The sequence below is a fragment of the Danio aesculapii genome, chromosome 5 (genome assembly GCF_903798145.1).
Source record: "Danio aesculapii chromosome 5, fDanAes4.1, whole genome shotgun sequence".
NCBI lineage: Eukaryota > Metazoa > Chordata > Actinopteri > Cypriniformes > Danionidae > Danio > Danio aesculapii.
In genome coordinates, this window is record NC_079439.1 from 74,015,228 (window position 1) to 74,039,036 (window position 23,809).

General features: G+C 39.5%; 1 protein-coding gene across 1 annotated transcript in view; it reads right to left on the reverse strand.

Moving 5' to 3' along the window:
- prrc2b (proline-rich coiled-coil 2B) overlaps nucleotides 1-23,809 on the reverse strand; it is a 47,540-nt gene that overhangs the window by 12,327 nt on the left and 11,404 nt on the right. Inside the window, 20 exon segments of the mRNA XM_056458885.1 lie at nucleotides 1,024-1,305; nucleotides 1,920-1,996; nucleotides 2,410-2,551; nucleotides 3,281-3,396; nucleotides 6,153-6,331; nucleotides 6,570-6,874; nucleotides 7,267-8,353; nucleotides 9,259-9,320; nucleotides 10,357-10,643; nucleotides 12,353-12,655; nucleotides 12,866-13,067; nucleotides 15,167-15,342; nucleotides 15,829-16,144; nucleotides 16,949-17,120; nucleotides 17,388-17,475; nucleotides 19,107-19,270; nucleotides 20,639-20,763; nucleotides 21,140-21,462; nucleotides 22,799-22,942; nucleotides 23,678-23,741. Coding sequence (XP_056314860.1) covers nucleotides 1,024-1,305; nucleotides 1,920-1,996; nucleotides 2,410-2,551; nucleotides 3,281-3,396; nucleotides 6,153-6,331; nucleotides 6,570-6,874; nucleotides 7,267-8,353; nucleotides 9,259-9,320; nucleotides 10,357-10,643; nucleotides 12,353-12,655; nucleotides 12,866-13,067; nucleotides 15,167-15,342; nucleotides 15,829-16,144; nucleotides 16,949-17,120; nucleotides 17,388-17,475; nucleotides 19,107-19,270; nucleotides 20,639-20,763; nucleotides 21,140-21,462; nucleotides 22,799-22,942; nucleotides 23,678-23,741 — 4,614 coding nt within the window.

Below are 23,809 nucleotides of genomic sequence, written 5' to 3' on the forward strand. Positions count from 1 at the left end.
AAAGAAAGTTTTGATTAATTTACATACCTGTCAACACTGGGATGTGAAAATAATGGAAAACGAACTGAACCGTGAGTACAGAATCCGTTTGGGGAAACTATTCATCAGTATGGAGTGCATCTGACAGTCACGCACCGCTACATGAACAGACTGTTATGATGATTGCATAGGAGGGGCAATGGTGCCTGTAGTGGAAAGGAAGGGAATCCCTCGGTTTTTATATTTATTTCAAAGTGTTTTCATGCATAAATAAAATGAAAGCACAGATTCATATTTAAGAGTAAAGGGCGCCCCCTGGTGGTTCGGCGGTATGGGTTGCGTATAGGGAGGATCGGCTCTTTAATGTTTATTGGCACCCTTCAGGGAAAGATTAACAATATTGGGGAAATACCTTTATGGAACGAAAGCCGAATAGAGAATCCCAGGAAAAACAGGAGGGTTGACAGGTATGATTATTTATTGAACATTTAAGACGTAGAACTCTCAAATGAGATCTTGATGGTGCGGGCAGGAGCTGGAAACAGAACAATAATACACTACGACAGGCGCATCTATGCTGCTGAATTTGGACATTCAGATCATATTATCAGAATCTTATTCTGCAATGCTGAAGTTATGTCATTATTGTGACTGTTTTAGAACTTCAGATTCAAGTTGCCTATAGGAGAAATGACTAGGAATAATAATAATAATAATAATAATAATAATAATAATAATAATAATAAACAGCAGTAAGCAACCAAACTACTTGCTTTACAAACAAGTGTGTTCATGACTAGACATAAAAAGTAGAAAAATATAATAAGATCAGGTTGCAACATCAATCAGCAGAGCGAGCCATAATAAAAGTCTAGAAATCAATGTAAACGAATAAGTGGAAGTCTCCAGCCAAAAAGATTCTAATGGCTGCGTCCACTCATACATCAAAATAAGCTCAATAGTAGTCCATGCATATAATGAATCATTTTAGAATTGAATCGTGACTCCCTGAAATGAATCACTGGTGTACTGATGTTGACTCACATTCCCGGTGAGGGCGTCCTGCAGTTTGGAGACGGGGTTGGAGACGGGTACGGCTGCAGATCCTGCAGGAAGGCTGAAGTCGGAATCTTTCGCACTGACGCCGAACTCAATGGGCGGAACAGGAATGACACTTTCCACGTGAATATCCACGCCGTTAACTGGAGTGATGGATCCCTCTAGACGCTCCAGACCCTCCGAGCCCTTACGGTTCTTCAGGGAGCGCTCGTTCCCGATCGGTCCGGGCTTGTGCTCTTTACTCTGCTCCGGTCCTGCATCGGAATCCTGCAGGACAGAACAACAGCACGGTAAAGGGGTCGTTCACACAAAACTTCACATTTACTCAACACACACGTGTTTCCTTTATAGTACATTTAAATCTTTGTTTTTATTAAAGGGGTAGTTCACACACAAATGTACATTTGCTAAACACACTCGGTTTCCTTTACAGTACACTTAAATACACGTCTTCTTGATTATTTCTTCACCAAAAAAAAAATAAAATTACTCATATTTACTTTCCCTCGAGTGGCTCCAAACCTCCTAATAGTCTTTATAGCAGCGTGGGAGACGTATACGACTGTCAACAGCTCAACACATGTGTTTTGGTGTTTCGTGACCCTTTAAATCAGGGGTCACCAATCACGGTCCTGGAGGTGTCCCTGCATGGTTTAGCTCCAACTTGCCTCAACACACCTGCTTGATTGTTTCAAGTACACCTAGTAAGACCTTGATTAGCTTGTTCAGGTGTGTTTGATTAGGGTTGGAGCTAAAATCTGCAGGACACCGGCCCTCCAGGAACAGGTTTGGTGACCCCTGGTTAAAATGATGACAGAATTTTCTGTTTTGGTTGCACGGTCCCTTTAAAACAAACTATACTCAGAGTTCTGGTGCTGTACCTCTGAGTTGGGTTCACTCCCCGTGTAGGAAACCTGTTTAGTCCAGGAATCGCCTCCTGACGACTGCACAGTCAGAGCTTCGGGAGGAAAACAAAGATTTCAGTAGTATTAATGGATAATGCACAGCCGGTGATCACAGCAGGCACTACAGGTCTATCAGCAGCTGCTGTAGAAGACTGAAGGGTTTATTGTGTGATAACCACCAGCTGGATATACATTATATTGATTATCACACAGCTACATCACTTAACTATTGATCTGAGCTGAATTAATTCAATAACTCTTTAATTAAAGGTAGGGTTAGACTATACAGACAAAATTGATACCACAATGTATTTAATTTCAGTCGATGTGTTGTGTGTTCTCGCAGTCTTCAGAGTTTGGTCTTCTGAGGTAACTCTAGCTCATCAGTGCTCATTAATATTCAGCAGGTGTGTGTGTGTGTGTGTTTGTGTGTGTGTGTGTGTGTGTGTGTGTGTGCGTGTTTTACCTGTGCTGTTGGTCTCCCAGATCTCGGTTCCCAGGTTGTTTGCGGTGAGCGTCTCCTCGGGCTGCTCCATAGACATGCTGCCCTGCTTCTTGGCAAACCGTGGAGGCATTTTTGAAGCGATTGCTCTGTTCTTTACTGAACTCTACAGACACAAACAACAATAAGGATATTAATAACATGTGAAACGATCCTTAAAAAACAGGACTGCAAGATACTGGAAAATCATGCAATGTTGTTGAGTTTCCCATTTCTATTAGCTATGTTTGTAAACTAGTTTTTATGTAATGATATTAACAGGTAGAAGAGTTTTCAGATCATTATTTCTAATTCTACAGACTGAAAAAGAGAAGCAAAGATTTAACCCGAGTGAGTGAAACACTCAGCAGACATCTGGACTCTGATTGGCTGCTGTTATTTGTTATTTAGTTGTACTAGTGTTTATTTATTTTCAACTCTGGGTTCAGATGTGGGCCGCTCCAGCCAATAGCAGAACAGCAACTACTGAGGGGGCGGGGCTAAATATAATAAAATTGCGCAGCCGTAGTCTTGAAACACTAGTAAAATAGCAGAAGTAATAATCTTTTGGATGCATTCTAAATATGAGATGCATATTAAAAAGACTATTCACCACAAATTAAATGTTCCAAACCTGCTGGTGTTTCTTTCCTCTGTTGGACACAAAGGTAGATATTTTGAAGAATGCTGGGAAAACTATATTTTGTTCTTACTATGGCTGTTTTTTATCCAGCATCCTTCAGAATCTTCTTTTGTGTCCAACAGTGTTATTTTTAGAGCACTTAAGTGTTAGTAAACAGTAATGTATTGTGTGTATTAGTATTGTATTGTATTTAAAATGTCTGTGATGAGCTACCGGAGGGCCCTGGTCCTTCCTCCTGCGCTCATCCTCCTGCGGACGCCGCTGTTTTTTGGACAGAGAATCCTGGAAAACCTCTGGACTGGGAACCGACGCTCCAGAGTCGCTCTCAACTGTGGAGAAACACAAATCACAGCTTCAGCACCAGAGACACAACATACTGACTCAATGCTTCTGTGGATAACCGGAACATATGGCAGGGTTCCCTTACTGCAACTTCAGTGAAATGAGGAGCAAGCAACTCACAGCAGGTTTTGTAATATTATAATATATACATTTATGAAACTAATAGTGATGAGAGCGTTTTTGTTAGTGTGTTATTATGGTTATGGCCCACCTATTCTGTCCCCTCATGGTTTAACTTTGTTCATTTCTTCAGCGCGGTTACAGCGTCGCTTTCACAGGTACTGCAGCTAACTTCATGCTTCAGATCATTATATGTACGTTTCTCTCAGCTCACAAATGTTTTATTTCTTGCACTCAACATTTAATGTTAGGCAAAATGCATAACATAACATCAGAATACCCAAATTTAACAGTCGGCCAAGTCTGAGTCTAAAGCGAAACAACACATTGGTAAACATAAAAAACTAAATTTTAAATGACAGCAGCAAAAATGAACATGCCATTAATTAGCAACAAAACTAAACAACTAAATCAAAACTTTAATGGTGCTGTATGCAAGTTTTTGAAGCATAAAAACACCATGATATGTTTGCAGATATTCAGAAACATGCTCAGTGAACACTTGTTTATCTGAAGAACAATGCTGAAGTCAGATATTCTGCTTTGAAAATGTGTTTTCCGTGCCGGAACAGCTGTCTTTGTTTTGGTAATTTTAACCTACCCAATGCCAGTTTAGCCAATTATATTTCAGCACTCCGGGTTGCCAGATGGTGTAAAACTGCGTATTTCATTCATTAATTCAGAAAGGCTCTGAAAGCATGCATCTGTGATCGAAATGTGACGTCCGGTGGACAGTAGCAGATTCAGAGTTCCACATGAGGTTATTAATTAGCAAATAATATAAATATTACGAGCGTAAACATTAGGTGAGCAGGTTACATTGTAACCGCGTGTCCTAACCACACGCTTCATAATGAGATACACAGTGATGAGCAATTTGGCTGTTTGCACCAGACGAAACACGACAGAAATGTAAATACAGCCATTCAGAAGCACAGAATCTGCACTCACTCATGAAATGGTGAGGTTTATAATCTAATTAATACATATTACACCTCTTTAACATTATTAAATGCACATGCTGAATCACTGATATGTGTTTAGTTCTTAAGTTCAATTTCAGACGGTTTATTTTTGATCTGAGCTGAACTATCTGCTGCTGCTTTCAGTATAAGGCAATAAATGTCTTGTAAAACGGCATTCAAGCTCACATTATTAGCATTAACACTGAATACAGCACATGAGGTTTACCTGAGGTGATCTTTGTCATCAAGATTTCTGTTGTTCATCTGTGAGAAACTAAAGCCATTTCTAATATATCAATTCGAGATGTTTGTTAGGACAAAAACTCATTTTATTATGGAGAATATTCCTTCTATCAGGTGCCATTGCTTTTATTTATTACACGGTTTAAATCACTCGCTCCTGTCCTCAATCTGGCAACCTGCGCTTGCATTTGTTTTGATTCAGGAGTGCAATACCTATTCAACTACTGGGTGTCAAACTTACATACTGCACCTTTAAGCCTGAAATTAGAACATGAGAACTTATTTCATAAACACTGTAAACGTTAGATTATAAGGCTGTGTATTTTATGCTGATGTATGGTATTAATAAATTATTTTTTAGGAGTTGCAATAAATGATTTTTTTTTTTCGTGACTACCAAACCATCATATACACAAAAGGCTTTAAAATAGGACAGGAAACAACAAGAAATGGTAGCAATGCATGTCGACAATCTCAGAATCAATTTCTCAAAGCAGATTTTTCGCCAGAGCTCTAAAATAAGTGTATTAATTGTAAAATTATAATCCGCACACAAAGCTTGTTTGGTGTTATTGTAAATAAAAAGCCTGACTGATGTTGCATTCATTGACCCTCACACACAAACTCTGCACTCTTCAGATTTCCACCCATAACATGGCAACACATATGATGCATCCATCATGACTTAAACGTAGGCCTGTCACGATATCTATTGTATGCCGTACAATCTATCACACCAAAGTATACTGCCATAAACGATATTATTGTCATTTTAAGATCATTTTATGCCACACATTATATAATGCCAGAAAGACAATATAATAGCATCAGGATGCAAACACACTCCTCCAAAGAACACATCATATTTTATTATTAAGAATATTTCATTTATAGTCATTTTAAGAGTTTAATAATCAGGTATAATAATAATAATAATAATAATAATAATAATAATAATAATAATCAATAATCAGAATGGGAAACGCATATCCTAAATAAATAATAATAAAGGTCAACAAGAGTAACAGAGGCTGTGATATCTGCTACTAGGTCTATTTTCAGTTGTCAGATGCAAATATACTATAGTAACTTATAGTAAATACTACGGTGTTTTTAACCATACTAACACCTCCAATAGAGATCGAGATGTTGCACAATCAGCTAAAATGCTACTGGAATTGGTTATGTATGGGCGATACATTTGCATCACCAAAACTGATTGAGGTCATGTCTATGTGTTGTGCGATAAGTCCATATATTGATTATTGTGACAGGCCTACTTGAATGCATGTATTGATTAGCAGGTGGAGGTGTGTTTAATTTAATACACTGACTGTAGTCTCTGACACCAGTTTGTGGTCAGATGTTATGAATGGAAATAGTGCTTCTATGGTACAACACAGCTTCTGGCTTACTTGAGTAAGTGTTGAGGTCGTACTGGGACAGTGGTTCAGTCATGTCCGCCTTCATGTTTCTGGGCTTCAACTCTTTCTCCATGCTCTTCCCCGTGGGTTCAGGCGTGCTGCTGTCATCGTTCTGCTCCACACCGTACACCGACGCAGAGCTCAGACCGCTGACAGTCTCTTCTGGAGATCTGCAGAGAGGAAGCTAAAGGGTTAGCTCACGCAAAATTCAAGATTCATTATTTAATTATTGTTAAATAATTTGTCATTATTTAATCTTTGTTCATCTTCAGAAACCAAACATGGGTGATCTAGGCCTACTGCACTGTGCTGGATACCAATAAAGCATTAAGGCGATCACTTTAAGCCACATTAATCAATAGCACTGGTTTTATGAAGACTCTCAGCTCCTGTTATAAAGCACCGCACCGTTTGCTGCTGGACGCGACTCCATTCTGCCAGCTGTCGTTTCTGGATCCCGCATCAGCCGAACGGCTCATCTTGGGATTCTCCATCACAGACACGTCACTCTTGCGGTTCTGTCGGTCCAGCGGCCGCTGGCTGGAAAAGCTGCGTTTGGAGAGTTCTCTCTTCTCAGATCCCGGATCTCCGAGAGCCGCGTCTGTCAGCGGATCCCCGTGTGGCCCTCGCTTCTCCCGCCAGTCACTGAAATCACTGTTTTCTGAACCCGTTTCCCAGTCCTCACCCTGACTCTGAGCCGTCATCTCCTGTGACTGCACACACACACACATATATATATATATGCAGAGAGTCAATAATTCAATATATAGTGATAAAGATGCACAGACATATGCAGATATTCAATATATTGTGATACTGACCATGCACATACACATTTTCAATTATTGCATATAATGTAATGATGAACATGCACAAACATATAATTTAATACAATTTAATAATTTAATACAAACATGCTCAATTTTGTGAACAATTCAAAATACAGAGTAATATAATGTGGATTTCAATCATTTCATTATTTTGAGTGCTTTAGAATTATAATTGGTTCGATTAATAGTTTAAACATGAACATTTTCATGTTAATCTGGTGATAAAAGCTAACAAATAATCACAACAAGAACATCTAATCCACTCATAGCCGTACCTGCGAGCGCCCTCCAGAGTAGTGATTCTGCCAGTGCTCCTCTGCACCCTTCGCTCTGCTCGGCCACTGATTGGGAAATTCTCCGTTCACGTAATCGTCATTACTCCAGGCTCCCGCTCCGTCCCGCTCCTGACGCAGACGGCGGAACCGTGGAGGTTTATCCTGCCGCGGCGGACGCCTTCTCCTCATCGGACGGTTATCCGGATTATCGTTATCAACATAATATCCTCCGTCACGATCCTCTACGCCGTTCTCCGCAAACGTGCCAGTGAATTTAGCAGGATACTTCAGCGGCTCGGTGCGCTTCGAATAAGAGTCCGCAACAAAGTTATAGCCGTTCTCCTGACTGGAGGAACTCCCGAACTGCGTTCCCCTTCCTCTCCACGTTGAAATATCTCTCGTTCCGGTGAATCCGCGATTATACGCGGCATTGAGGCGAGGCGGGAACGATCGGCCGAACATTCTGGATTTGGGTTTCTCGCTCTGATCGTCAGTGTAGACTTTATTGGATCTCCAGGATTCTCTATCGGCTTTTTTAACTTCTGGTGCTTCTCCGCCGTTCTCTGAAACTTTCTGCCGAGGACGTTTTGGCTGTTCTTCGTACTCCGAGGTTTCGCTGTGTGTTTCGCTGACGTTTCTTCTGCGCGGTTTACCTCTCTGCAGATCTTCGCCTCTAAACTCTCGATTTCCGCGTCCTCGTGTGAGTCTCTGAGCGCCCGTGTTGTTGTTGTTATTATTGTACGCTCCTCTATTAGTGTCGCTGCGTCCTCCACGCGCTCCGCCGCGAGAATTAAACTCCCGAAAGCCGCGTCCCCGTCCTCGTCCTCTGGCTCCAGCGAACGCCTGCTCCTCATCGATGAAGATCCAGTTGTTGCGTCTTGGAGCGGTGGGATCTCTGCTGTCAGAGCAATCGGATTGGGATTTCTCCCAGCAGCTCTCCTTGTGGAGCTCTTCAGATAAAGCGCTGGTTTTCTCCATCTTCAGAGCCTCTGCTTGTTTGTCTTCTGCACTGCTGGAGTGTCTGTTTGAAACATGCGGAGCGTCTTTCTTCAGGTCGTACACATTAGTGATCACTTCCTTCTCCAGCCTGTAGGGGGAGTATGATGATTTTCAATAAAGTGTAATTATAATTATATTGATTTCATAGGTACTTTAAAATACTGTGAATAATACGGCTGTGTACATGACAGATGATATACATCGTATGGACAAAATAAAAAGTCTATCGCTAATATAGCGGATTCACAAAATACATTGTTTACAGTAATGCTGTTTCATAATTTAAGCGAGCGCGATACTGAAAGCTGCATACTCAGAGATGTCCTCATACATTTGTGATCATATTTCTTACCTTATTTAGACCTTCAGGGCAAATGTTTGATTATAAATTCAGAAATATAAAATAAATATTGCTAAAATCTAAAACGCACCAAAAAAAAGAATGATTACAGGTTAAAAAAATAAAAATAAATATAATGCAAAATGTAAATGTCGCAGTTTAAAGAGTGCAGCTCTCTCATGATGTTGTTCTTCATGCTTCTGTCTGCATCCCAGTAAAGGTGTGTAATATTTCCCTCATTAAATAGTATTACCATAAAACAACGTATTTTGTGAAATAAACAGAGCGTAATATGAAACGATTTATCTTGACTATACGATATATACCATTATATTCACAGGGTTTTGAATGTAAACTATCACTGTGTAATAAGGCTCCAATAGATAACATTAAACTCTCCATTAAAGCTACAAGTTTTTAATAATATTAAGTGGTTTTAGTTCATTATTTAATGCCTAATAACACTTTAAAAACACAGTTGTAATCTGATTAAGTCACAATTGCTTCATTAAATGCAATTACACTAATAATACACAATGTATTTTTTGTTATTCAGATTTTGGCAGATCAATACCGTGATAATACCAGATATCATGATAAAAGCTTCAGCTACTAAATCGCAACAAGTTTTACTACCATCACCATAGGCATACCTGTAGGGGACCGGCTTCTCCTCAGGCTCCGCTTTGGGCTTCTCGTTCTCTTTATCCTCCACCTGCAGAAACAGAGAAAGAGTTTAGAGTTTATTACCATATATTATAATTCCATCTACTTCTCTGATAACTACTGGCAAAAATGGCAGATTTACACAATTTACAAACAACATTGTGCTAAAATAAAAAAGGTTCATAACAATAAAACGAAGAAAATATAAGATCTAAAATTATTTCAGATTTACTTTCAGATTTAAAAATAAATCTATTAAAGTCTGTTGTTATTCTATAGGTGAATAATTAATCTGTGCAAGTTAATCCACTGAAGAGTTTGTTTTGTTAATCTTCAATCAAACTCTGAGCATCTGCTTTGTGTTTTGATTGGCTCCTTCAGTTGATTTTAACCTGAGTTTCCAATAGAATACTAATATCCTTAACCACATCCCTCTTTTAGTTTGCTATGAAGAAATGCACAAGATAGCTCCGCCCCCTATTAATATTCATCATCAACATATTGAGATAAAAGTCTCACACAGACTTTAAAGACTCTCCAGATAAAAATAGTTGTCTAATATTATTAAAAATAGGTCATTGCAAAAAGGACAGTGCTCAGCATAAACGAGTACACACGCCATTTCTCCATTTCTCAGTGAATATAGCCAATACTTTCTGCTGCATTTTAACAGAACAGTTTTATTAACCAGTTCTATCCATTCATAATAATAATAAGAGTTTGGAAATAGGAACAGAAATATAATATTTCAATATATTTATAAATTTATATCAATCAATAATATTTTAAAACCAATTATTGCAAATATTAAAATTACAAACTACAAAATTTCAACTATATTTTCATATTTTTCATGTTTCTCTTGATTTTCCTCTTCATTAACGTTGTATTTACTATATTCCCAAACATTAAAATGCGTGTGTAATAATATTTGGACTGCAATCTCCGTAGTTTTGTTAGATGGTACTGACTAATCTAATGTATAGGCACAAATATATTAAAAAGCCCCTGTAGAAAATATTAATGTGTAAAGAGAGATCTGTGAACTCATAGTTTGGTTGTGATACTGAGATTTGTGGTGGTACCTTCAGAGGCTTGAGCACAGGTTTTTTGATGGGTCCGGTTCTGCGCAGGGTTCTGCCGCTGGTCTCGGAGGGCTGACTGATGCTGCTGCTGCTGCTGGAGCCGTGATCGGACCACTGCGTCTGACCGCTGCTCTCCTTCCGGATGTCTCGCCTCCAGAAATCAGACTCATAGCTTTTCTCTTTACCCTCGTAGGGCTCCTCTTTCTGGTGCTGAGGATCATCGTGAGTCCTGCTGAGCATCATGGGCTCTCGCTGGGGCCCGTCCGAGAGTCTGCCCTGCCGAAACCCTGGAGGACAAACAAGGAGACTTCAGTAAGCCAAAACTAAACCAAAGAAAACTAACAAAAACAAAAAGACTAAAACTATTGGTCAAAAACATATTTCGGTAACTGAAATTAAAAAAAGATACAAGTGAAAAACTAAAACTGAATGAAACTAATAACAATCACAGAAAAATTAAATGAAAATAATAATTGGAAAAATGAATAAATAATAGTTTTCAGAATTAATAAGCACTGATTCTGTGGCGGTAAATCTGAATAGCGACTGTTTGGAGAAACACCAGTAGATAGCGCCTTTACAAATCATACCAAGGTTATTGTAGTAAACGAAAACAAACTACTGATCAAATAAATAAAAATAAATCAGTCACAAATAAAAAAATAAAACTAAATGAAACTAACAATAGTCACTGAAAAACAAAACGTAATAAACTAAATAGTAAAATAATAATTTTCAGAATTAATAAGCACTAATTCTCTGTGGTAGTAAGTCTGAACTGTGGTTGTTTAGAGAAACACCAGTAGATGGCGCCTTAACAACCAAACCAAGGTTATTTTAATAAAAACACTACTCGTCAAAAAAAAAAAAAAAAGTTAATTAAAATAAAATCACAAATGAAAAACAAACTAAATGAAACTAATAATAGTCACTGAAAAACAAACTGAAATAAAACAATAATTTGAGAAATAAATAAATAATATTTTTTCAGATGTAATGAGGACTAATTCTCTGTGGTGGTAAATTTGAGCTGCGACAATTTAGAGAAACACCAGTAGATGGCGCCTTTACAACCAAACCAAGGTTATTCTAATAAACGAAAACTACTGGTCAAAATAATATATCAACTAAAACAAAAATAAATCACAAAATTAACTAAATGAAACCAACAACAGTCTGTGAAAAACTAAATAATTTGTAAAAACTAGTGCTGTCAAAACGATTAATCGCATCCAAAATAAAACTTCAAATTTACAAAATATTTGTGCATTTAGTGTGTATAAATATATGCATGACTATATTGTATAAGAGATATATGTGTGTAAATATAAATATAAATGTATTTCTACAATATATAAATATATGCATGGCTATATTGTATAAGATATACATGTTTGTGTGTGTGTGTGTGTGTGTGTGTGTGTGTGTGTGTATGTATATATATATATATATATATATATATATATATATATATATATATATATATATATATATATATATATATATATATATATATATATATATATATATATATATATATATGGAGCCTTTTCACATTAATACAATACTATTTGCTGAAATAATAATAGAAAGTCCACGATGGCGTTATCAAGACTTTCAGAAGAGGAAAACAACAGTGCGAGACTGATAACGGCAGCCAGAAGAGAAAATAATGTCAGATTTACTGTCCTGCACCCATACACACTGCATTACACACACCTCACACAAGCGGGAATTCGTCTTTTTGTCATTTGATGCAAAGATGATAGATTACAAACATCAATAGATATAAATGTAAACAAATTAAATCAAAAATATAAACAAACAACAACAACAACAATAATAATAATAACAATGATAATATCAAAAACTTTGAAGGATTTAAGATGCTGATGATTTTGTGAAAAGTGTCCATTATGTAAATAAATTCTGTTATCCTGTATAAGACTGCACTAGCGAACAGAAATAATCCAAAAGCAAAAGCTCTAACACTAACCCTGGTGCGGTGTCTCCTCCGCTGGGCTGTCTGTGCGCTCGTGTCTGTGCTCTTCATAGGAGTCGTGTCTGGACGTGGATCTGTCGCTCCTGTCGTCCGCTGGAGCTCTCTCTCCGTTCTCATGCGTCCTCTGGTACGGCGGGGTGAAACTGCGCACTGAGGAGTAGCTGTCCTGGTTCCACACTTGGTAGGGCTCAGTGGACGGAGCTCTCCTCTCCTGATGCATGCTGGGATGGCAGCCTTCATCCGAGGTGGAGCCAGGACTGTTCAGGTGATCCGGCTGAATTACAGGCTTCACCAGACCTGATAAATACATAAGAATGATGCAAGTCCAGTAATGCAGTTGCTGTTCGGCCTTTCTGTGAAACTTTAACCCTTCATCTAGGCCTGTGCAAAAGAGTTTATATAAAGTAAAACAGCAGATTATAGGGTGTGTGCCGGGCTTATGTCAATGTAAACAGAACACAAGCGTTAAATAATAAATAGTATACATGTCAGCGTATGGTAGTGTACCTGATGAGTGGACTCCAGGAGGGTAGTAGTCCACAGGAGAGCAGCCCTGTGCCAGCCGGGGGTCCATGTATGGTGGCATCATCATCCAGCGCGGATCGAAGCCCAGCACATGCGGAGGGTAGAAGCCCCGCTGCGGGTGAGCAGAGCTGGGCTGAGCTGGGTGAGCCGACTGCTGCCACGACGCCAGCTTATACACCTGCTCCTGGAGGACACACCGACAATAACACACATCAGACATCTTGCAGCAGGGGTTTTCAAACGGTGGGTGACATGAGGTGGGCCAAAGGGCTGTGATCATAATCATAATTACTTTAGTTACAATTAATTACTTTAAACTTTAATATATATATATATATATATATATATATATATATATATATATATATATATATATATATATATATATATATATATATATATATATATATATATATATATAGTTTTTCCTGCCTGTAAATAAGGTTGCTATTACACCGTGACCACTTCTTAACGCGCAAAATCAAAGTAAAAATAAACAAACTAACAAAAGCTTCTCATAATTATGCAAAAGGAAATAATATGAAACAAACTGTGCCTTAAGCATCTTCCCTGATTCATATTTTGCAGGATGTTTAATTTTTACGCATCTACACGTCCACACTCAACCAGGAAATTCAGAAAATCTTCAGCCTGGCCAGAGCTCTCAGAAATGTTCAGTTTCAGTCACCCAATAGCGTTCTCGTGTAAACAAACCACCAAACCGCTTACACTGGATTTATACTTTTGCCTGGCGCTGCATCACAGACCTCCGCTGACTGCATGCGCACCTCACGACACAGACGAGGCTTTTATACTTGCCGTGCTCTCAGTTGTGATATTCTTTAAAATGACAGGGGGCGGTCAAAAGAAACTGACCGTTAGGGGTGTCAAAATTAATTGTTTCTTCGGTGCACCGCGATGCAGACGCAGACAATTCAGTATCAGTTCAGTAATAGATCATAACAGGTTATTATGTGCTGACGTCATTTATCTACGGGGGTCAGGAAGTGCAAAACAACATTACAGAGTGTGAAACGCTTTTACAAAGCTCAAGACAAATTTACATTTTGAAAAACATTCTTGCCTATTATAAAACACAATTACAGAGGAAAAACTATTTTACCAAGGATAAAACAAATTTACATTTCAGAAAAAAATTAAGACGCAAAACACTTTTACAAGTCCCGAAACACATTTACAATGACAGAATAACCGAACCGTGAGACCAGTGTAGGTTCACACTTCTACTGACCGTAAAGCCAGTAGAAGTAGAAAGTTTCTGGAACTACATCATATCAATAACATCATTCAATATTTTTAAACTAATTTTTTATAAATAATTTTTATGATTATAATGACTTTTATAACCATTCAAGATTTTTTTTAAATCAAACTTTGATGCATCACTTGTGTTTGTTCATATCTCAGACAGTTCTACATATTAAAGTTTAATATTAATGACAACAGAACATGAGTTGCTCTACAAATATATTTTTATTATGGCAAGAATAAAAGCAAAAAAGCACACTTCCTAAAAAATACAGATGTTTTTTTTTAGATTTAGCCCGCTCCACAATTCACACATTACTGTCTGGATAGTTTGTGTCCTCTAGTTATGCTAAAAAGGCAACACTGGTCCAACACTCCTGACCATTATCACCAGTAAAGCCTAGAGAAACAGGGCAGCAGTATATTGTAAACTGATAGCTTCAAATATTCCCTTTCTGTTACTCAGAAATAATTTGTTCCTTCATTTTAGTTTTGTAACTATTAAAGTGTTTTAAACTCAATTGTAATAAATACATCAGTGTAAAACCTATGACTGGGGGAAAAACATCTTCAATAATTGTGTATCCGGGTCTCTACTTTTGCCATGGCCTCTCTTGGCTTTAACAAACTCATCCTTCAGGTTCTTCCAAACTTTTTAACAAAAACTTTCCTTGAGTTCGATTTCTAGCCAATAATTATTGATCATCTGGTTATCTCTATAATCACGGATCATAACGATGTCTGTACAGTCATTCTGTTTCAGACAAAATCTCTTTAAAGTGTTTCATATTAAACTCTTATCAAACGTGGCGCCGCGTGCAATATTCGCTTGAGTCTCCAAAAAAATCATGCCTCCGACAGCCGAAATCATGTCGCACGCACCTAAAGCAAACCTCTGCAAACACTGTGATGACGTCACATTCGCCACGCGAATAGAGTATAAACCAGGCTTTAGAAGTAAGTGCAGTTTTGAAAGCAGCGGTGTGTGTTGGAGATAAAGCAGTGAATGCTGACCTGCTGCTGGTGCTGCTTCTGGAAGCGCGGCGGCACAGGCTTCTGATGTCGGCTGTACTCCGGCACAGGAGACGTGGACACGCCCTCATCATCCTCATCATCGTTATTGTGGAAATTACAGCCTTCGTCTTTATAATCCTGACTGGACGCTGACTCCGCGGGGGTGTCCAACACTTCTGTACACAAGCACATTCAATCAGTCCTCACAGCAATACTCTGCTTTTGACATCTACAGTAGTCAACAACTGAAGAGGATCAAAACCTCTTCATCAGAGTTGTCCTAAACCTATTGAACACCCATTCTTGCCTGAGGACAATGTAGAAAAACCTTTTAATCCACTTCAAATGCTGACTACGGTGTATTTTTGCACAGCATGACACTGTCTTCAGCCTTGGTGCTTTTGTTCATGTGCCTAGATTTGCTAAAGTTACAGATAAACACCAGCAGCTCTCACACACTCTAAAAAAGACTTGTCTTAAATAATTTTATAATGTGAATTTGTGATAAGTGATATTATTGTCATTTTATGTCACTGATTATATAATGATTATATTATACAACAGCAAAAAAGACCCTAAATAGCATTAGATGATTTGACGTGCTTCTTTAATCTCCGCTTGTGAATCTCTCTGTATAGAGGCATCATAAAGAGTGAGTGTACCTTTGGAGCTGTACTGCCAGCCGTCCTGCTGGGGTTTTGTGGATCTGCGAGCGGGAGACTGCGTCAGCTCCTTCCCGTCTGCTTCTCCAGAGCGCGCAGGTTTCTCCGTTTTGCCAAACTTTTCATCCAGCTTCTTGAGTTTCTCAGCGCAGGCCGCCAGTCTCTCCTCTCGGGCCCTGCGCTCCTCCTCCTCGCGACGCCGGCGGGCTCGCTCTACCGCCGAGACGTCAGCTGAGACAAACTTCCCTCGAGGAGGAGCCGACCGCTGGGGCTCGTCCTGCTCCTCTGCAGACTCACTGTTCACACTGGCCTTCTGCTAAACACACACACACACACACACACACACACACAAGGTCACTCACACTGCACCACTTTAACCCTTCACGCATAAGTTGTAAATACTTAATAGTTGTTTATGGAGACGGTTATTAGGAACGCTTCTCTTTAATGTTCCCAAAGCGTGATCATATACTTGAAAGGGTTAATATACATGTGATGGTACTCAATAGGGCTCCAACTAACCATTAATTTCAGTATTGATCAGTTGTCATAGTTTTCTGTGAGAAAACCATTTCTAATATATCAATTCAAGATGTTTGTTAAGACAAAAACTCCTTTTATTATGGAGAATATTCCTTCTATCAGGTGCCGTTGCTTTTATTTATTACACAGTTTAAATCACTCGCTCCTGTCCTCAATCTGGCAACCTGCGCTTGCGTTTGTTTTGATCCAGGAGTGCAATACCTAGTTCAACCACTGGGTGTCAAACTCACATACTGCACCTTTAAAGAATACTAAAGCCACATATCGAGTTTAACGATCTTTCATTTTGACGTGTTTAACCATAGATGAAAAACTAACTTTGTTTTTAAACTGTAAAACTCTGAATATTCAAAATAGAAATAGAAAAAGCAAAACAGCAGCAGGTCAGATTTAACACCACAGAATAAGTGCTTCTACACTTCCGATGATTTTTGCTGATTATTATTTTCCATCACTCAGGTTATCAGTGACTGCTGTTAGATTGGTTTAGTTTTAGTCAATATTTTATTCCAGTTAATAAAAATGTTTTTGGACCGATAGTTTCAGTCTTCGTGTGCTAAAATCCCAGTGTTGTCACCTGTGGTTCTGTGGATGGGAAGCGTGTGCTGGTCTTCCTGCAGGCCGGTGGCTCCTGCTGGCGTAAATAGGGCTCGTCTTCGGGCTCTGGTGGGAACGTTCCGTCTCCTGAACTCTGAGATGAATGCTGGCCCTGATGATGATGATGATGATGATGATGATCCCAGTCGTCCCTGAAACACACACACCAGAACATGCTGTGAACTCCACACTGAAACACTTACACTCTTACTTATATTTACGTACACAAATACACACATGCCATCAATATGGCGTTATATTTATGTCAACATTGGTAAAACAAAATAATATTCAGTTTATAATTCACCAGAAAAGCTTCATAACAAACATGCATTATATGTAAAAATATTTATCAATCAATCTGATCAGTGATGTAGTAAATTCTCAAGGGCACAGACTGAAAACACGGCGAATCTCACCAGATCTTGCTCTTCTCCCGCGGAGCGTGATCGTCCTCATCATCACTGAACTTCAGTTTCTCACTGTAATCCACTTCCTCATGGAGACCTGAACACACACACACACACACACACACACACACACACACACACACACACACACACACACACACACACACACACACACACACACACACACACACACACACACACACACACACACACACACACACACACACACACACACACAATACTCTTCACAATAACGCCTTTTACATCAGTAAATCTCATTAGCTATTTAATAGATGTGCTTGAGCACATTTTACTCTCAGGTAAAGTAAAAACAAGCAGAAAAATGGCAAAACGCTATTGGCTGGGATTTTTTTAGGGGAGGAGCTACAATATGCCCCACCCCATTTTGGTTTTCCGATTCCGATTTAACTGCTTTCATTGACTTAGTGCATTGAATCAACACACGACTATTAAACAGAGTTACCTCTAAATCCCAGCAGGGAAAACCAGCAGCAATCAAAAATTCATGATCATATACTGTCATGGCTTTATAATAAAATCTGATTACGGCCCCGTTTACACTACAATTAAATGTGACCCAATTCTGATTTTATGATAATATGTGACACAGATCGTATTTGTTCTATGACCGTGTAAACACGAAAGAAACACATGCATTTGGATATTCAGATGGGTTTCAGGCCTCCTTCATATGTGGAAATAAATCAGATGTAAATCGGATATGTGACAATGCGACTGTCATGTAAACAGGCAGATCAGATTTATTGAGGCGTTCCGTTTTGTACGTCATTAAACTTGCGAGTGTGGTGCTTCTCCACGGTTTAATGATGTAGAAAGAAGAGTGTGTAGAAACGCCGACGCGGTAAACAACAACAGAGGAAACATGAAGTAGGAAAGTGGTCAGTCGCCAAAATGTGCTCTCCCCAGACCTGAGATCTCTCTCATACTAACAAATCCCTCTGAATGATGGAGGACACCATATATAAAACATGGGCGTAAGCTGGGATGGCGGCCCTTTACTTCAGTCTCCGCTTTAAAATAGTGTTAAAGTGGGGCAAACTTGGCATATTTCACAGAGCTAAAAGCAAGACAATTTCTTCCGTAGTGGCTAGTGTGGCGCAGATGCTAGAACCCGCCTTTACACATGTGCCACATCGTAAGTTGTATGGCAAGTATAAACACATGAATCAGATGTGGGTCACAATTAAAAGAACGTGTAAACGGACAGGCAAATAAATCAGATATAGGTAACAAATCAGAATTGGGCATCAAGACCTGACTGTAAACAGAGCTTATAACGGAGGTCAATGTGTCAAATACAGCACTAACATAACCAAAGGAGGGTAAATCTGCCCAGAGTGTGTTGAGTTCATGAAAACGGTCAAAGCATTTTCCTAAATATGTGTCAGAATAAGATTCGTCAGCAAAAATTTTCACATTTGCTGAAACACAGAGAAAGATGAGGCCAAATTAAGACTCAAAATCAGCCCAGAGTGGATGAAAACAACTCAACGCACGAGGGTTAAATAATTTCTGCGTATCTTATTAGTGAACTAGTAGTAAACTCTAAACGCACATGCTGGAGCTTTACTAGAACCAGTTTTACTAATAAAATGTGCATTAAAAATTCCCTTGATTAAATTGGCCAGCCCTAAAGTCACCTATAGTGATGTGTTAGCATGTGTAACCCAGCGCCCGCCCGCTCACCTGCCCAGCCGTCCTCGCAGTCATTGTCCAGCTCATCCAGGTCCTTCAGGTCCTCCGGGTTGATGATGGCAGGACGCGGCGCTCTGTCCCCCGGCCGACGGATGGGGCGAGAGGAGGGCCGCGGGGGGGCTCTGGGGAAACGGGGCTCTCTTCGTACATCACCGCTGAAACACACACATTTACAGATGAGGACACGGAGCTCTCTTTATACGGCATGCAGGACTCCCACTAAAGGTAGCAAATCCCCAGACTTTTATTGACTAAAGAACAGAGAACAAAACACTGTAACATTTAAGGGTCACGAAACACCAAAACACATGTGTTGAGCTGTTGACAGTCATATACGCGTCCCACGCTGCTATAAACACTATTAGGACACACATATTTCACTAAAGACTTAAAATTGGTTGTTTTTGAGTTACTTCGAGCAAATTTGTTCTTCCAATTTGAAACTAATTTTTGAAGCTGCGTCACGCCGATTTAGATACTTGTGTGTGTATTCCAGCATGGAGAGTGGGCATCTGTACCTGCGAGTGCATCGTGACGTCTCTGAGTGTGCAGCATTAATTCATGAGAAAGACTTGGTTCAAACCAATCAGCACGCTCTATTGTGAATGAATTAATATGCATGATCACTTCGAAAGTTTTTACCTGTTACAGTGTTCAGACGGCAGGGAGACGCCACGTTGTGTTGCCAAAACAAGTGGAAGAAGAAGAATTGTTTGGAGACACGGGTCATCAGTGTTGCGTTTATTAATGTGCTGCAACGAAGGTTTTGTTTTCATTTCCTGCTATGACAGCACAGCTGGACTCACGTGTGGATTACAGTGCACACGCCACAGAAATACGTTTGGAAGGAACATTTTTACCCGAGAGCTTTTCTCATCTGGTAATGGTGAAATCCGGATTTGCTGCTCGTCTCGTTTTAATAAAGACACGGCTCCAGTTGGTGTTGATTGTCCTGTCTCTACAATCTTTGCAATCAAACTATTACCGTCGTGTAGGATTTGCACTTATTTTGTGACAGGATAGTCTATACACACACTGCTTTCTGACGCAACCTACCAAGTGCATCTAAGTTACCGTGAAATGCAGAGGTTTTTTTTTTCTCTTATAGGCTGTGCGGTATCAAACATTCCATTAAAGCTACACTCCTCCACCAATATTGTATGTAATATCTGGTTTGTCACGGGGGCATGCAGGAAATGTTCCTGAATGAAAGTGAAAGTGCCTAACTGCAGTTAAAGTCCACAAATTAATGATTTGTCAAATAATTTGATTAGTAATGTCCATATAAACACAGTCACCGTCTTTCTCCTCTGCGTCTGTGTGAAAATCAGCACGTGCCCAAACCGAAACTCCCATTTTTATGCAAAACCTTCCCTCTTTCCCTCTCTCGACACGCCCACCTAAACCGAGCTGGACACACCCACTTTCCTGACTTTTTCCAAACTAGAGGTGTGAAAACACCCTGCTGAAACGGGAGTTTCGTGGCCCTTTAAGAGTCTGGAAGTGACCAGCACAACACTCACTTGACGGGCTCCGGCGCAGGAAACGGCGGTCTGAAGATCGGTCTGGAGTCGAAGCGTACAGGAGCCACTACAGCGGCCGGGCCCTCAGAGGAGCCTGGGGCCTCACGCGTCTCTTTAGGGCACATCTGAGACACACAGACCAACATCACACATGCACACACTCCAATACAGGATCATTATTGATTTCCTCTTATATTGATTGATAAGTGATGATGGCCATAGGGGTCTCATGTTGGTGTTTGCTTTATACACACACAGATATATTGTTTATCATATCATTAATGTAGACAGATGGATAGAAGAATAGATATAGATAGAGATGGAGACACAGATCAATGCATGCATACACAATTAAATTATACTTTATAATTGTGTGTTTTCTTAGATGCATATATAGATGGAGAGATTTATAATGTGAATGATCCAACATATATTTTATGCAGGATTGACACTATGCTTCTTTAACTCTTATTAGATAAAAATAAAAGAGTTTAGACTCACAAAGGCGGGCAGCATGTCGTGGTAGGTGGTGGTGGTGTGGTGCTGGTACTGCAGGGCGGGTGGAGCGGTCCGGCGGGTCAGGGGTGGAGCGGGACGCAGCGATGGCTCCTTCACTTCAGAGGACGGAGCGGCGGCGATGGCAGTGGAGGAAGAGGAAGTGGCGGGGGAAGCGGAGGAGGAAGTGGAGATGGAAGTGGAGGGCGGAGGAGGAAGTGGAGCCTCCGCTGAGCCGCTGCTCTTGGTGTCGGTGTCGCCCGGAGGAGCAGAGGACAGAGATGGAGGCTGCAGATTCCTCCCTCCACCCTCCCTCCAGCTCGACACGTCTGCACACACACACACACACACACACACACACACGCACACGCACACGCACACACACACACACATTAACAACACTAGAAGACAGCTAATTAAAGCTACAGAAAAGCATGTGGAAAAACCAACCCAGGCTCATTCTGATGACGTACCCCTGTATATATTTCTAGAGAGCACCAAATACGTGCCAGGAGGCATGTTTTTTTTGCAGTTTTTGTATTGACGAATCCACCAGAGGGCGCTGTGTATGCTTTTTCAGATCTTAAATTTCTCTCACGAGTGCCATTTGCGTGTGCTGTTCTCACATAAATCCACCAGAGGCCGCGGACTGACTGAACGATTCCCCCACCCTCCTCCTCTAAACCCAACCAACAGTGTTTTGACAAGCAATCCAGAACAAGAAAAGCCCTCACGGTTGTCTGATTTTTACCACGTTTTCAGATTTTACCACATTCTCACCCTGTTATTTACTTGTTTATTTAATTTTTTGGGTTACCTGCTTTTTGGAACTGTTCTCCGCTGGACTCGTACTAGACTACGGGACAAAATAGCAACAGCAGTAAAGCCGTCCATATGGAGGTAAGCCGTCAGCAAAAACGAACGTTCATCTTAGAGACGAAATGCAGCCGTATGTACTTCTGGCTACATAATTCACCATCTCTAGATATGTATATAGGGCTACGCATTCAGAATGATCCTGTGTTGGTGAAAACCCCACAAAAAAAAAAAAGGCACCCCAGTGGGCCATGGCGGTATTGCAATGCCTTAACTCTTAAAATATGAGATGCTGTTATTGGATATTGCGATAACGCCATTACTTACAATTGAACATTTCCCTAGGAAATTTACATTTTTATTAGCTATGTTTTTATAATTTATCATTCCTTTATTTTATTTAATGATATTAAATTAAACAGGTAAAAGATATCTTCCATATCTAATTTATTCAAATTTAGAGTAAACTATGTGACGATGCAGACTTTAAGTCACTATGAGTGAGTGAAAACACGTAGATATCCGGACTCTGATTAGCTGTTGTCATTTTCCCACCATTGGTGTTTATTTTTAGCTCTGGGTTCAACTCCAGCCAATAGCAGAACAGAAAGTACTCGGGAGGCGGGGCTAAAGTTAGTAAGATCCGATTGCTCAAATTTAGATAATCAATGCATAAATTAAACGTAATTAACTACACAAGTCTGTGATGCGTATAAAGGAGATACTATCATCACAATTATTTTCATTTGTGTTTTGACTATGAACAAAGCTCTCAGGGTGTGTAATTAATGACTGAATCTTCATTTTTGGGTCTTTAATCGCAGTGTCGGTGTGTAGGGCCGGACTCACTCTGTGGGCGGAGGCTTGGTCCTGGCCCATACGACGGATCGAAGACGCTTCTTTCCTTGCCAACTTTGTCCTGTTCTCCTGCTGCCTTCAGCGTCGGAAAATCCTCGTGAGAGAAGGGCTGCAGTCGGCTTGAGACCTTTAAACCTGAAAGACACACATATATCAGTTTAATTTGTTTATTGACAAATCAGCAACTTATGCACATTTCATATCAAGATCATTATAGATGAAAACATTAAATAATAAATGACAACAACACCTTCAGAATCCAATAAGAGATGACACAAAAATAAACAGATACAAATTACAAAAATGTACATTAAAACATGTTCAGTTCAATAGATGATAGGAACACCACGGATCAATACATAATAAAACATTGATATTGATTATATATTATTTGCAATACAAAATTCTACTTCAAATTGTTGATGAAGTATTATTTTTTGGAATTTAAGCATTTCACTGCATATAAATTAAAGAGTTTTGAATCGTAATAATAATGCTATCAAATGTTCTTGCCTCAATTAATTTAAGCTTTAATCATGATATACTTTATAATCACAATATTGAGCCCAGCTAAAAAACATTACTTTAAAATGTATATCAAAAATTACGGCATAAACGTGTTTATATATCTATTACGTTTATGTAAATACCGTATTCTGCATAGTGTAGAAATCAAAAGTTCAGACACATGAATAAGTAAGTGCCTTTTTGACTGGTACTGTACCACAATATGCAAATCCATATATACCGGGCGATATTCTTTACATCGGTGCAATAAAAGCAGATCTAATATCAATAACAAACATGCATTATTCTGATATACTGAATATCTGCATATCATCCGCACAGAGAGCTGAAAATGATCATTACCATCTTGATCGACTGCCTTTCCATTGAGCTGTGCCCATTGCTTTGGTCCACCTGTACTTGTGCTCTGCAGGAACAGAAAACACACACACACATACTTGTGATTATGACCTTTACTCATACACTACACACACA